The sequence below is a fragment of the Myxocyprinus asiaticus genome, chromosome 16 (assembly GCF_019703515.2).
Source record: "Myxocyprinus asiaticus isolate MX2 ecotype Aquarium Trade chromosome 16, UBuf_Myxa_2, whole genome shotgun sequence".
In the NCBI taxonomy this organism is placed as follows: Eukaryota; Metazoa; Chordata; class Actinopteri; order Cypriniformes; family Catostomidae; genus Myxocyprinus; species Myxocyprinus asiaticus.
In genome coordinates this window covers 16926333-16940320 of record NC_059359.1, presented here as the reverse complement: position 1 = coordinate 16940320, position 13988 = coordinate 16926333, and the positions used below count along the sequence as shown (strand labels likewise).

At 38.3% G+C, this 13988-nt stretch overlaps 1 protein-coding gene across 1 annotated transcript in view; it reads left to right on the top strand.

Annotated features, from left to right (window-relative positions):
- fhl3a (four and a half LIM domains 3a) overlaps positions 1–9400 on the top strand; it is a 50372-nt gene extending 40972 nt beyond the window's left edge. Inside the window, exons 4-6 of the mRNA XM_051721497.1 lie at positions 5937–6106; positions 7330–7516; positions 7610–9400. Coding sequence (XP_051577457.1) covers positions 5937–6106; positions 7330–7516; positions 7610–7761 — 509 coding nt within the window. The 3' untranslated portion in view covers positions 7762–9400. The remainder of the gene's footprint in view (positions 1–5936; positions 6107–7329; positions 7517–7609) is intronic.
- The last annotated feature ends 4588 nt before the right edge of the window (positions 9401–13988 follow it).

The window sequence follows — 13988 nt, the reverse complement described above, 5'->3', positions numbered from 1 at the left end:
CAATTTCAGAAGAAATTTCATATACGTATTTCATTGTATTTATGCAGTATATTTAATATATAATGCAATTTTCACTTTCAGTATATGATTTATGTTAACAAAAATGGCGTCCCTTTTCAGAGAGATTTGTCATGCTTTTGGGCAGGGCTCTGCCGAACTAAAGAGTGCCCTTGTGAAGGTGATGGATACTAGTGAACTTTTTATTCTCCCTTTTTATCTTTTCATTTGCACAAAAGCAAAAAAAAAGTGATGGTTAATAATGAAACAGTAATTTGACAATAAATTATGATAAAATTATGTTATTGTATCATTACTATTGTTTAATAATAGTGTAATATTACAGTTTATGAATAAACACAAATTAATCAATCCTCAATATTATTATTTTTGTCTTCAGAAGAATATTGTGCTTTACTCATGTGTAAGTTCATCCTTTGAAATTATAATAATTTATGCAAAAAACAAACAAACAAACAAAACAAAAAAACAGTACAGGTTAGAGCTTTTATGTTCTTTTTTTTTCACACAATTGTTTAATTAAAATAAAACAAACTCTCCCAGAAATACACACAACACCTGTGCAACAGTACCATTCCCAAGTTTCCTGTTGCACTTTAAAACCACTTAATACACCGAATGCAAAAGACAGCAAAAGAGATTTCAGCGAAATAATTTTTTCACACGACTTCAGCCCATTTATGTTTTATTTCATTAAACTAAATATTTGGATCCGAAACCCTGGAATACTGGTCCTCCTAGATTCTTTTTTTTTGTTTTTGTTTTTTTGTTATTAAGAGTTTTTATTGATTCCATCCACGAGACAGACAAACACAACATAAAATACGGAATCAATTATATACATTAAACCCCTCCCCCCAAATGAGGGTGCCTCAGCCGTCTTCCACCCCTTAAGGATAATTTGTCTGCCAACCATAACTCCAAGACCCAAGTTTTTAAGTGGCTATCCCCAAAATTAATGACCGCCCCATCACCTAAGATGCAGAGTCTGGGGCAAAATGAAAATTGATTGTCCAGTATGTCACACATAATTCTCTGAACCCTCAACCAAAATTCTTGGATCTTAACACATCCCCAAAAAACTTGGGTTGTGTCCCCGTCTTCTGATTGGCATCGCCAGCAGGTGGGTGTCTTTAAGACCAAGCCTATACAATCTATAGGGGGTCCAACAGAATCGATGCAAAATCTTAAATTGCATCAGACGCACACTTGAATCTCTAGATGTAGACTTGACATTTCTTTAGAATCCTAGCCCACACTCCCTCCTCCAATACCAAGTTTAAATCTTTCTCCCATAATCTCTTGAGAGAAGTTGAAGCTCCGTCCCCCAGACTCTGAATTAGCAGGGAGTAATACACTGATGCCTCATGACCTTTTCCAAAAGCAGTAATCACCACTTCTAGAGTATCTGCTGCTTTAGGGGGGTGTATGCTACTCCCAAAAATAGTACAGAATAGGTGGCGCAGCTGTAAATACCTAAAAAACTGAGATCTGGGAATCCTGAAATGTTGAACCATATTTTCAAAAGATCTCAATACTCCACTTTCATATAGGTCACCGAGCTTATTAACCTCCCTCACAATCCACTCTGACCAGCAGAAAGGGGAATTATTATGTAATTTTGGGTTCAGCCATATGCTAATAAATGTCAGAATCTGGACACTTTTGTCCATACTGCGTGCAAATGCGAGATAATGGGGTGTGACTTCTTCGGTTATTTTAATAGAAAGGCTTTGCAATGGCAAAATAGGGGCAAGAACTTCCTGTTCAATACAAAACCAGGGAGGGCTCTCTCAGGTGGAAGCGGCCAATGAGCCAATTGTCTGAGACCGAATGCATAATAATAAAACAAAATCTTGGGTAGGCCTAGCCCACCTTTGTCAGTCGGCCTATGTAACTTATTGAAATGTGATCTGGGATGCTTACCATTCCAAATGAAGGACTTTGTTATGCTATCAAAATGCTTGAAATAAGAGAGGGGGACATCTACAGGGAGAGACTGTAACAGGTAGTTGAATTTTGGAACACAATTCATTTAATAACATTAACCTTCCCAATCATAGATAAATGTAATGAAGCCCACCTGCCCACATTGCTCAAACATTTTTATTAAGGGGTCAGAATTAACTCTTAACTAAATCACACAAATTTGCTGGGAATAAAATGCCCAAATATTTAATGCTCTGTTTGGGCCACTGGAAAGCGCTCAACTGAAAAGCCGTTTCTGGGCAGTACGCTGTCAGAGCCAAAGCTTCAGATTTAGACCAATTGACTCTGTATCCTGAGAACTTAGAAAAGGAATTAATAATTCTCTGGAGGCAAGGCATAGATCTAGTGGGGTCGGAGACGAATAATAAAATATAATCTGTGTAAAGCAAAAGCTTATGCGCCATACCTCCCACCACCACCCCTGAAAAATCATCTTCCTTTCTTATCGCGGCTGCTAATGGTTCCAGGGCAAGACAGAACAATAATGGGGAAAGAGTAAAATCATTTGAAATTAATCCATTTGTTTGTACCGCCACTACCGGGTATCTATGAAGTAACTTAATCCATCCAATAAAAGTATTCCCGAACCTGTATATTTCCAAAATCTTAAAAAGATAATCCCATTCTACCATATCAAACGCCTTTTCAGCATCAAGTGAGATGGCAGCGACCAGAGTCTGATCATTCGCCACTGACCACATGATATTGATGAGACTCCTGACGTTATCAGAAGAGCTGCGGCCCCAAATAAACCCCACCTGATCTATATGTATAAGAGATGTCATAATTTAATCGGTTAGCCAAAATTTTTGACAGTATTTTTACATCTAACTGGATCAGGGAAATTGGACGGTAACTCTTACACACTTGGATCTTTGTCCTTTTTTAAGAATCAGACTGATCCGGGCTTGTGTCATGGTTGCCAGATGCTTTCCATTCTTTAATGATTCCGTATAAACTTCTAGCAAAAGTGGAGCCAGTTCTATAGCATAAGATCTAACAAATTCAGCGGCAAAGCCATCTGGCCCCGGAGCCATGCCTGTAGGCAAGGCCTTAATTACCTAGCCAAGCTCCTCCAAGGTTATCTCAGAATCAGAATAATTTTTTTGCTCAGTCGTCAATTTAGGGAGTTCTAATGGTTCCACAAAGTTTCTAATATCTTCATCAGTAGATGAAGATGTGGAACTATAAAGATCAAGATAGAATTCTTTAAAAGCATTATTAATATCAATGGCAGATTTCACTGAGGGAATGATAGAAAAAACTCTCTCTGCTTTATATATCTAGCCAAAAGCTTCCCTGCTTTGTCCCCCAACTCTTGCCCTGAATAGCCAAAACTCCACCTTCCATGACAAAATAGTATTATATCTGTATTTCAATTGGGTCTGTTCTCTGAGGCCATCAGACTACATTCAGAGCTTCAGCTCTGCCTCGGCACTTTTAATATTCCCTTCCAACTCCACGAGTTCTCGTGCTTTGGATTTTTTGGTGAATGAGGCATACTGTATGATCTGACCCCTAAGAACCACCTTAAGTGCCTCCCAAGCCATGCCCACAGAAGATACTGAGGACCAGTTGGTCTCCATATAGACATTGATTTCAGCCTCTAATATTTGTTGGAATTCAGGATTTTGCAAAAGGAATGCATTAAATGATTTATTTTTCTCCGTATGTGGCAGCACCTCTAAACTCACCAGGGCGTGATCTGAGACTAAAATGTTTCCAATTGAACAATCAACAACAGATTAAATGAGAGATTTAGGTATAAAAAAAAAATTATTCTAGATTAAATCTTATGGACTGATGAAAAATATGTATAGTCCCTACCAGATGGGTTCAAAAGTCTCCAAATATCTGTAAGACCAAGATTTTTACACAATCTGTGAAGTGTCACTGTTGCTCTAGGGGGCTTACACACTTTTACTTCAAGGACTGAGTCCATCAAAAGATTAAAGTCTCCTCCCAATTTTATATCATGAGGAGTGCCAGCAGCTTGCAACATATCTTCAAGATCTATAAAAAAGTCCCTGATCATCAGCGTTAGGTGCGTAAATATTAGCCTAAATCAACCTTTGCCCCTGAATTTTTGCTAAAACAATAATGACTCTTCCTAATTTATCTTTAATCTGTTTGAGATGTTTGATTGTAGATGTTTATTTATCAGTGTAATGACTTCCCTGCTCTTACTTGAGCCAGCATTAAAGAGAATATGTCCACCCCATATCTTCCCAAATTTTTCAGCTTCCTGTGGGGAAAGTTGTGTTTCTTGAAGAAAAAATCATATTTCTTACGTTTAAGAAAAGAAAGAACCTTCCTTCTATTTATGGGGTGCCCCAACCCATTCACATTCCACATGGAGAGAGACAATCCACTCATATTAACATTTGACATTTTGACACATTAGAAAAAAACAGATTGTGCGTCAAAAATAAAATTATAACGACCACATTCCAACATTAGTGCAAGAATCAAACCCCGAACTTCCCCCCGAACAAAAAACACAGAAAAAAGAAAAACGTGCATTAACTCCACGCACTACAGTGCCAACCGGCGTCCATCCCTCTAAACTCAAACAGTCCATGTATGCCTATGAGAGCCCCCGCGACAACTCTGCCATTGGATTGCTCAAGTCTGGTGCTTCTATACCAAGTTTGTGAGACAGAATCACACAACAGAAAATAACATGTAACACCAAGAACATGTATTATCATCCACATAACTGCTCCGAAGGTGTGTTCCTCCATAGAGCAAACTCCAACCGCTAGGTGGAAACAGCACAAAAAGAAACAAAAAAGGCACCCAATTTCCTCAGACAGTCAAGCGAATGTTCAGTGAGTCAGGCCCACTCGACTGTTGCATGAGTTCAACAGATGCCTTAATCACTCCAATGTTTTGCAAGAAACGCTCCAAGTCTATCCTGGTCGCGAGCGGATTAGCAGCTAATTCTCTCTCCGATGACTCCTGATAATCAATCTGTTTCTCAACATCCGACACTCTTATAACCATCTCAGTGAATTTCGTCTCCATGGCAGTGATCGATCGACATATTACAGCAAGATCCTCCAAGTCAGCAATGACCTTAGCCAGAATTGCCAACATGTTCAACAGTTGACGCTGAATCTTTTTCACCACACTGTCCAAATTGAGTCTTGGGCTTGCGGCCTCCTCAGGGGCTTCAGCTTGAGCACGTAAGTGCATTTTAATGTCTCCAGAGCCCGAGGATTTTGAATTCTTTGACATAATGTCTTCCTAGAACAGTCAAGAACCTGAGTGTATCGAACTTGTGGAAGGCACTAAAACCTTAGCTGAGCAAAAACTTCATCTTCTGGTGTTTGTTTGTGTTTAACATGAATCGCTTGGATATTGAAAATCTCATGAAGACATTTATTGGCAACACCCCTGAGCGCAAGTCCACATTTGGGGTCTTCAAGTAACAGGTGGGTCTTAATAGCTTAATATTTTAGCATATGAGTTCATTTTAATAGCTGTTTTGTCTGAACAATTATATTGTTTTATGGTTATTTCTTATTGACACTAAGTGACAACAGTTTTGAACATGGTAGAATGTAACTAATGCATCGGCTGGCTTACTGATTGACTAAATTGCTGGTGAAAACGTTCCATTGCGTTGTGTGTGTGAGTGTGTGTGTGTACAGTGATCGCGATGGGAGAAAGGTGCCTCTGGTTTTTCCTTGCAGGGTACTCAGGGGTGGGGTTAGGGCATCTGCTGGCTCACAGGAACAAACTGAGGCCCCTTTGTACAATGGGTGTACAGTGATAGGGAGAAACGTGGTTCTCTGATGCCCTCGTTGCACGTGCAAGATGTGTAAATTGTCCGCCAAATCTGCAGCACCCTTGCCAAAAATGTGTTCTCGTGCCTTTGTTTTAATGGTCTCTCTCTCTGTCTCGCTTTCTTTTTTCTCCCACAGGCACCAGGAAGCTAGAGTATGCTGGCTCCACATGGCATGAGAGCTGTTTCATTTGCAAAAGCTGTCAACAGCCAATCGGCTCCAAGTCCTTTATCCCAGATAAAGATGACCATTACTGCGTACCCTGTTATGAGAACAAGTTCGCACCACGCTGTACTCAATGTAAACAGGTTAGTAGTGGGACTTTACTCGCAGCTCCTCTGTCTGAAATGCGTAACCACGTGTACCTCATCAGACCATGCACGCATTCCTCCATGAAAATCAGGATTCTGACCCCGTTTCTCCTTCCTGTTACGTATCAGAGACTCTCATGCTGGTCACTGATTAACTCTGGCTGTCAATTTCACATCCTGTTTAGACAGACCAAAGTCTGTTTGGAGGTGTCAGTGTCTTGGCTCCACAGCTCAATAAAAAAATAAACAAAAAAGGATTTGTTGTCTAATACATCATATAGATCATATGATTATTTGTACAATTGTAGCAGGTCATGATAGATTCCCTAATGAAAGTTTGCAAGGAGCATATTCATATCATCCCAACCAGTCATTATGATATGGATGATAAGGATACATAAACAGTCACTTACCTCACTACTTCCATCAATTCTTATAGTATCCCTCCTCTTTTTCTCTCCATATTTATGTCCAGGAGAACAAAGAACTTGACCCAAGTCCTCCATTAATGCCACAAGCCAAAGTTGTTTACTCTCTGCCATATTCTTCTCATACATTATATGAATGTCAAACATTTAAGCATAGCTCCTAAAAGCATTTTGACACTTAAGTCGTACTTAATGTAGGAATTTTATTGTATTAGATAACAAAATATCAAACTTGATGTTACTTTGTGAGAACTGACGTCACCAACATTAACCAACTAAATTTTTTAGTGGATGTACTAAGTCCGTTTTCACACAGGTGTCCTAGTAGAGTAAACACAGGTGTGGTTCAACTTCAGAACATTAACTATGGACGTGTTCCTATAGGTTTGACAACCAGAAAGTGTCAAAATAATGTTGTCTTATCTTTGAACAGTTTATAAATGATCAAATTTTTATTTATTTATTTTCGCTTGAAAAGTGTACTTGTGCTGTCTCTCCTTAAAATAGCTGCTACTTGGTTTGATATTTTGTTATCTAATGAAATTTCATTCATATATTTTTTGTGGCTTAAGTGTCCAAATACTTTTTGGGGCCACTTTAAATTGATGCAATCTTGCCAGATTGTAAAGTTGCTTGGCCAACAGCTGAGCTATTTAGGTCTCATAGCAACAGAGGGTTGGTAAATGGCAAAATTAATAATTTTGCATGTCATTTATGTTGCTTGTTTTAGGTCATATTATATATCAGAAGCTTCTGCTTACAGGTTGCTCTTTGTGTCTCTTATGAATTCAGGCCTTGGCCAAAGGTGGTGTGACCTATAGGGATGAGCCGTGGCATAAGGAATGCTTCGTCTGCACAAGCTGTAAAGTCCAGTTAGCTGGCCAGCATTTCACTTCCCGTGAAGACAGCCCATACTGCATTAAATGTTTTGGCAACCTGTATGCCAAGAAGTGTGAAGCCTGCAACAAACCCATCACAGGTAAACCGGAACATCATAAATAATAAAAATACCAGTGACACAATAAACCATCTGTATGTTTTTGACCAAATATTTCGCTCTTTTATGGTTTAGGTTTCGGTGGAGGGAAGTACATCTCGTTTGAGGACCGACAATGGCACCAGCCCTGCTTCACCTGCTCTCGATGCTCTGTTTCGCTGGTGGGTGCTGGCTTCTTCCCCGAAAGAGACGAGATCCTCTGTCGCAGCTGCAAAAGCAATCTATAGAACAGAACTCCCATCAATACACTTTTTTACCATTACAAATACACACGCTTGCATATACATGCACACGTCTCATATTTCCTATCTCTAGATACACCTATGCTGAGATACACAGCAAACCAGCAATCTATCCCCACATATAGCTGACTAAGCGTCACCAAAATATTAAAACATAGAAGGCTTCACAAGCATAAATGCAAAACACTGGAGGCTTTAATTTAGCCACTGTTTACTAAGAATAGTTTGTTTTGGCAGAACAGGCTAACTGTTTTCTGACTGGATAAATTAGACTTTAAAAAGATGCACCAAAGATTGGCGTTGAGATGTGAAAGCTATGCAGCCCAGCGCTAGGCGCCTTCCTAGTGCCTGCTAACCTTTCTTCATTACACAATCCAGAATTAACACTTCATAAATATAGAGGTTTCTATGCAGAGATAAAAATATCACTTTTATTTCCTTGAGTTTGCCTACTAGTTATTCCCATATTCTCCTATTTTTCCTGGCTAGCCAGTACTGTCATTAGGCTTGTAAGAGTCATTAACGGATGGATGTAGTGTTTGAAGCCTGTGAAAGAACTCAAACAGATTCCTTCATAAACACCAAAAGGTCAAAACACATTTCTTATTGTTCCAACTACTCTGTGCTGAGCAAAGTGTAATAACAGAAGTGAATGCTTGTCTTTGGACATGTAAATGAAAGTTACACTTTGAGAAACAGCCACTTAAAGTCGAAGATCTGAGCATCGACTCAACATACAGTATGTGTAAGGGCGTAGATATATGAGCGAATGTTCAGTGCTGTAGTGAATTGAGCACTTTTGTGCTGAGGATTCTGCAGTGCTTGTTTTAGGCCATTGTTTTCTGTTTTAACAGAATTTGTCCTCAACGTCAAAAAACTATTCAATGCACATGCATTCAAACTAATGGTGTCTTCCACAAAAGCATAGAAATAAGTGTCAGAAAAGTTCAGAGATGTGGTAGAAAATGAATGAATTGAAGTGCATTTTTTATACAGGTGACTTGCATTTGCACTATGGCTTGAATTATCTGTAGATGCACAGAAACTCCAAGATACAGCTCACATACACTGTATATACACAATGTACTATTCTTTGTTCATGTCCTGTACTTTAATTTTCTTTATAATTAATTATGGCCTCAACAGTCATAATTTCTTTTTTTTTTTTACAAACAGCCTTCTCTGTGTTGAGTGAATGAGTGATAAAAAAAATTTATGACATTTGTGTCAATGTCAAAAGGATAGTATGCATGTTGTCTATCTGTTCTTTTTTTATTTCAAATCTAGCTGAGATAATGATCATTGTTTATTTTCCATTGATGGCAATTTTACTAGTTTTACGCTTTTTAAATGTAAAAAAATATACTCACAATAAGCTTTGAAGCAGAGTTAACTGTTGGTAAATGTGCATTTCTTAATACATGATTCAAGCTTTGGACTATTAAGGTGTGGAAAAATATAAATTTCATTTTTTAAATGTGTTTATAGATTGTTTATGATAAACATATTATAAACTAATTCAATTATATTGTGATTTTCTTCTGAGACTTGATTCCAAATAAGCACCAAAAAGATATTTGTAAGTTAAATAAAAAAAAATGTATTAAAGAAAAACTGCAGACTGCACCATCTCGTTGACATAGTTTAGGTGAAAGACTTTCAATTACATACCCGAGAGCCTACTACCCACTAAGGTCTTCAAGCTTAGACTTATCTGGGGTTACCTTGTGCCTTTAGATGTGTGGGTTTGTGCACAAATGTGCTGAGTGTGCTATTTCTTCACCTTGATGAGGCATAAGAACTCAAAACAAACACATGGCCAGATTCGCTCCCTCGCAACACTGGTGAAGGTCTTCCTTCCCTTTTCTTTTTCAGCTTTTTCACCAAAGAAGGAAATGGAAGAGGAGAGTGGGAGAAGGTGGGGGAGGGCTGGGGGGCCTTGTGGTGGAAGTCGGGAGAGCATGTGGGAGAGAACAGCAAAAAACGAAAATGAGAGAGTGACAGGCGAGCGAGAGAGAGGAAAGATTTTGGAGCTGGTCCATGACACTTCCATTAGGGTTCAGTTACATACAGTATACAGTGCAGAAGTTTATGGGAATAAAAGAAAGGGGTTGGAAGGCAATGGAGGAGGGTTAGGAGAATCACATGAGTGGTGGGTGAATCATTACTCCGAAAACTCTGTGAGAAAACTGAACACTGTGAAGCCAAACATTCAAAACACCAACTGGAGTGACTAAATAAATCATAATAAATCATAAACTGATGAAGCCACCAAATCTAATCATGCCACTCGGATGAGTGATAAAACCTTAAAACTGAACTCAGATGAATAGAGAAATGTCTTCAATTAACAAATATAATGCATTATTTGCCTAAGGGGAATCACATAGATTACAAATAGGAGAGGACCAAGAACTGATCCCTGGGAGACACCCCTGATAATAGAGAACTGGAGGGATTGTGTTACTGAAAAGACATGCTGCCTGTCATTAAAGTAAGAAGTCAGAGGAGAGTTGTCAGTGTTGTCAGTTGCTAAGAGGCACCCATGAAGTATATTATTGCAGACAGTATCAAATGCAAAGACTTTCTCGGTTGAAGGTTCAGATGGAGATGTATGTTAAGGGGCTCCTGAGACAGTAGAAAGGAGGAGGTCATTGACACCCTGTGAAGAACTAGCTCACTACTATGTCGAGGATGAAATCCAGACTAGAAAGGCTTATCCAGATTATTTGAAATCAGGTGCGACTGTAGCTGAAAAGCACTCTCTTTCCAGCACATTGACTAAAAATGGAGATTTAAAATACATGTACATCTCTAATTATTTAACTCAGCAGACTTTGTGACAACAGCAGCATATGTGGTGCTTGGGGTGGGCTACTGGGACTAAAGCCCTGAATGTTTTACCAACTTGTAGTAATCAAAAAAGTACGAGTACATGGGTATCAAGCCAATACTAAAATATAAATATATTTTCATATTAAGTAATATATAAGTAATCATACCTGTCATTAAAGAGTGTCGGTATTACTCAGTTTGGTACCCACACGTTGTCTGGTGGTTGCTTTCCAGCACTCATGCATGTATGTGCAAGAAGAGCGCTTGCAACTTGCACTTGCAGCTGTGTTTTGCTAAACCCATTAATTTATTAAGACACGATTCTATGAACCTCGCAAGTATTTTTCTCATAAGCACCTATTTTAGCCTATTCACAGCCTACTAACTTCTAAACTAACTTAAAACACCCAAGGAATAATGATATAAAACTGTCAGTTGTACACAATGTGTGTTGTACTACGGAAAGCCCAAAAGAGAGGACAAAAATAGTGGTTTTTAAACATGTTATAAAATACATTGTTTTAAAAGCATGCAACTTCTGATCTTTGAGCATATTTGATGTTGAGACAAAGTTATTGGGCCCTTTTAGTTTTAGTTCTAGTAACATTTAAGGATTTACTTTATATAAATGACATCTTACAGATTAACATTTAAACTTTTATGATAAAGTGTTATATTCCAATATTTCATCAAAGAATGGCCCCATAGGTACGTAGAGGTCTGGGCTAAGCCCTGAATATACACTGACCCAGAACCGCCACTGAACAGCAGTATTTATTTAAAACAAAAAAGGAGGAAGATGAGAGAAAACTGAGTATGGGATGCAGTTGGTTAATAAACTGGATTAAAGAACATTTAACAATACAGGAAGGACAAGAGTAAAGCTGAATAGTGCAAAAAACTGAAACTTCAGAAGAAAGTTCAGAGGGAAGTACTGGAATGGATTTTTGTGATATAATCAATTTTATTTTGAAAGAAATAGAAGGATGATTTACAAAGACCATCTAAGCAAGATGGAGATGTTACCAGTAAAGACAAAGGCTGACTAATTTCATGATTGATAGTTTCTATTTAAAAGTACAGTCTACCCTTAAAAAAATGAAAATATTGTCATTATTTACTCTGCTATGGAGAAATTATATGAAATTCGTATTCTGGGCACTGGATGTCACTATCACGTGCAGCCGCTATTCACAGCACATCATCTCCACTAGTGAGTCCCGTGCTGTTGTCATCATCTTCATCCACTGGCAGATTCAACAGGAGTTTGGAATACTCATTATTTCCAATGATGAAGCACCACACAGAAAGAATGATGCATTTATTAAAAGATTGACATCAGGTTAGATACTTTACTCATGTACTTGTTCTTGTTAAAATGTCCCGATACCTCACACCATACAACTGAGTAGACCTGCTGTTGTGCGAGGGGCTGTACAGAGTTTATTGAGTGTGCACAGAGACGTGTGAACCGAGCATACTCTTCCAGAATGTCCTCTGGAGCACTGGGAAGTATACTGTAATGAATTGGTTCATTCTGATATTTCGTTGAAACAAGAACAATTTCACTGGCTTCCCAGTGCCATTTTAGTGAGGACACACTGTAGAAGAGAGCACTTAAAGGGGACCTATTAAGCAAAATTCACTTTTACATGGTGTTTGAACATAAATGTGAGTCAGCAGTGTGTGTACACAATCACCCTACAATGTTAAAAGTCCACCCACTCCTCTTTCTTATATTTCTATTAATCAAAAACAGTGTCTCAAAATGACTGGTTTTCGTATCCGCTCTAAAGTGATGTCAATTTAGAGCAGGCCACGCCCACAACTAGTGACGGACTCCACCCTATTATCATTGATCATCCCCTGAGTGATCGACACACAGTCCGCCATTTTTTTCCGTGCTGGAGCAGCTAAAGTGAGAAGAATAATGTCTCAACTTCGTAAGCATCATAAGTGTTCTGTTGTTGGCTGTAAAAGTGAACACGAGTCTTCATGTACTCCTGGCATCAGAGCCACTGAAGACGCAGTGGACAAGTTTTGTTTTTGAAGAAAATGTGCCCCAAAACATACCAATATTTGTGTATGTTTGTGCAAATCATTTTACACTGGACTTCTTTGTGAATGAGGGTCAATATAAAGCAGGATTTTCAAAAAAAATTGACTCTCAAGCATGGATCAGTACCAACTGTTCGTGTTCCAGCTTTATATCCTGAAGATGTAAGTATCGCACTTTATATTTTGTGAATGTTTGCAAATCGCCTTTCTGAATGTGCTTGTTAGCTGATTCCATGGCTAATGCAGCTAAAGTTACCATTGTCTCTGATTGTATTCACGGAGACCAGAGCTATGTCGTTATAGCTTGTTTGCACATGACGTCATGTCACTGCGTTGCTGTGGCGTGAAATGCAGATGGAGGGCAGGAAGTGATTTTCTACATAAGAAGCACTATCACAAACTCAAAATGCCTATATTTTGCGTCGTTTACGGTTGCTCTTACATATATGGCTGAACTCCGGTATCTACGGTGTCAGTCATATTGGTTCTGATTTGTTGTTGCTATAGTATCCGAAGCACGAGCTGTAAAGGCACAGCCCTCTTCCGGAAAGTGGGCGGGGAGCAGCAGCTCATTTGCATTTAAAGAGACACACACGAAAACAGTATGTTTTTGATTCCACCCAAAAAGAGGCATTTACAACATGGTGTAATAAATTATCCGTGGGGTATTTTGAGCTGAAACTTCACAGACACATTCTGGGGATACTTGAGACTTATATTACATCTTATAAAAAGGGGCATAATAGGTCTCCTTTAAAACACTTGCACATCAATGCCTGATGCGCGCGCTCAGCTTGCACATGCACATCTAAAAAAAAATAAAAAAATAAAAAAAAGTGCAATAATTTTGATCAAATTAAAATCGTATTTGTAACGCAAGTAACAACAGAACAGAATTTATAATTGAATAGCTATAAAGAGTAATTCCTTGCATCACTTCATAAAGTGATAAAATGCAACGATGTAATGAAATGTAATGATTCTGATTATTGTGATGGGTCACATCCAACACTCTATATCTATATGTTCTTTGCGGTGTCACTGAATGGATGTAAAAAAGATACAAATATGAATAAATTAGTATAATATTCTGTATAAGATGCATCACTGTTCCATTATAAGAGTTCTTTGTGAGTGAAATACCCTATCCTTTAGTTACATGTAGGGCCTACACAAGCATACCAAAGAGCACAAATTATGATTAAAATTTGCATAATATTAAGCGTACAATATAAAGATTGTGCATAGTGGCAATCTAGTAGCTTCTAGACATTTTTTAAATTATTACAGTGATGCGGCACACTGCACCTTATTTTTTT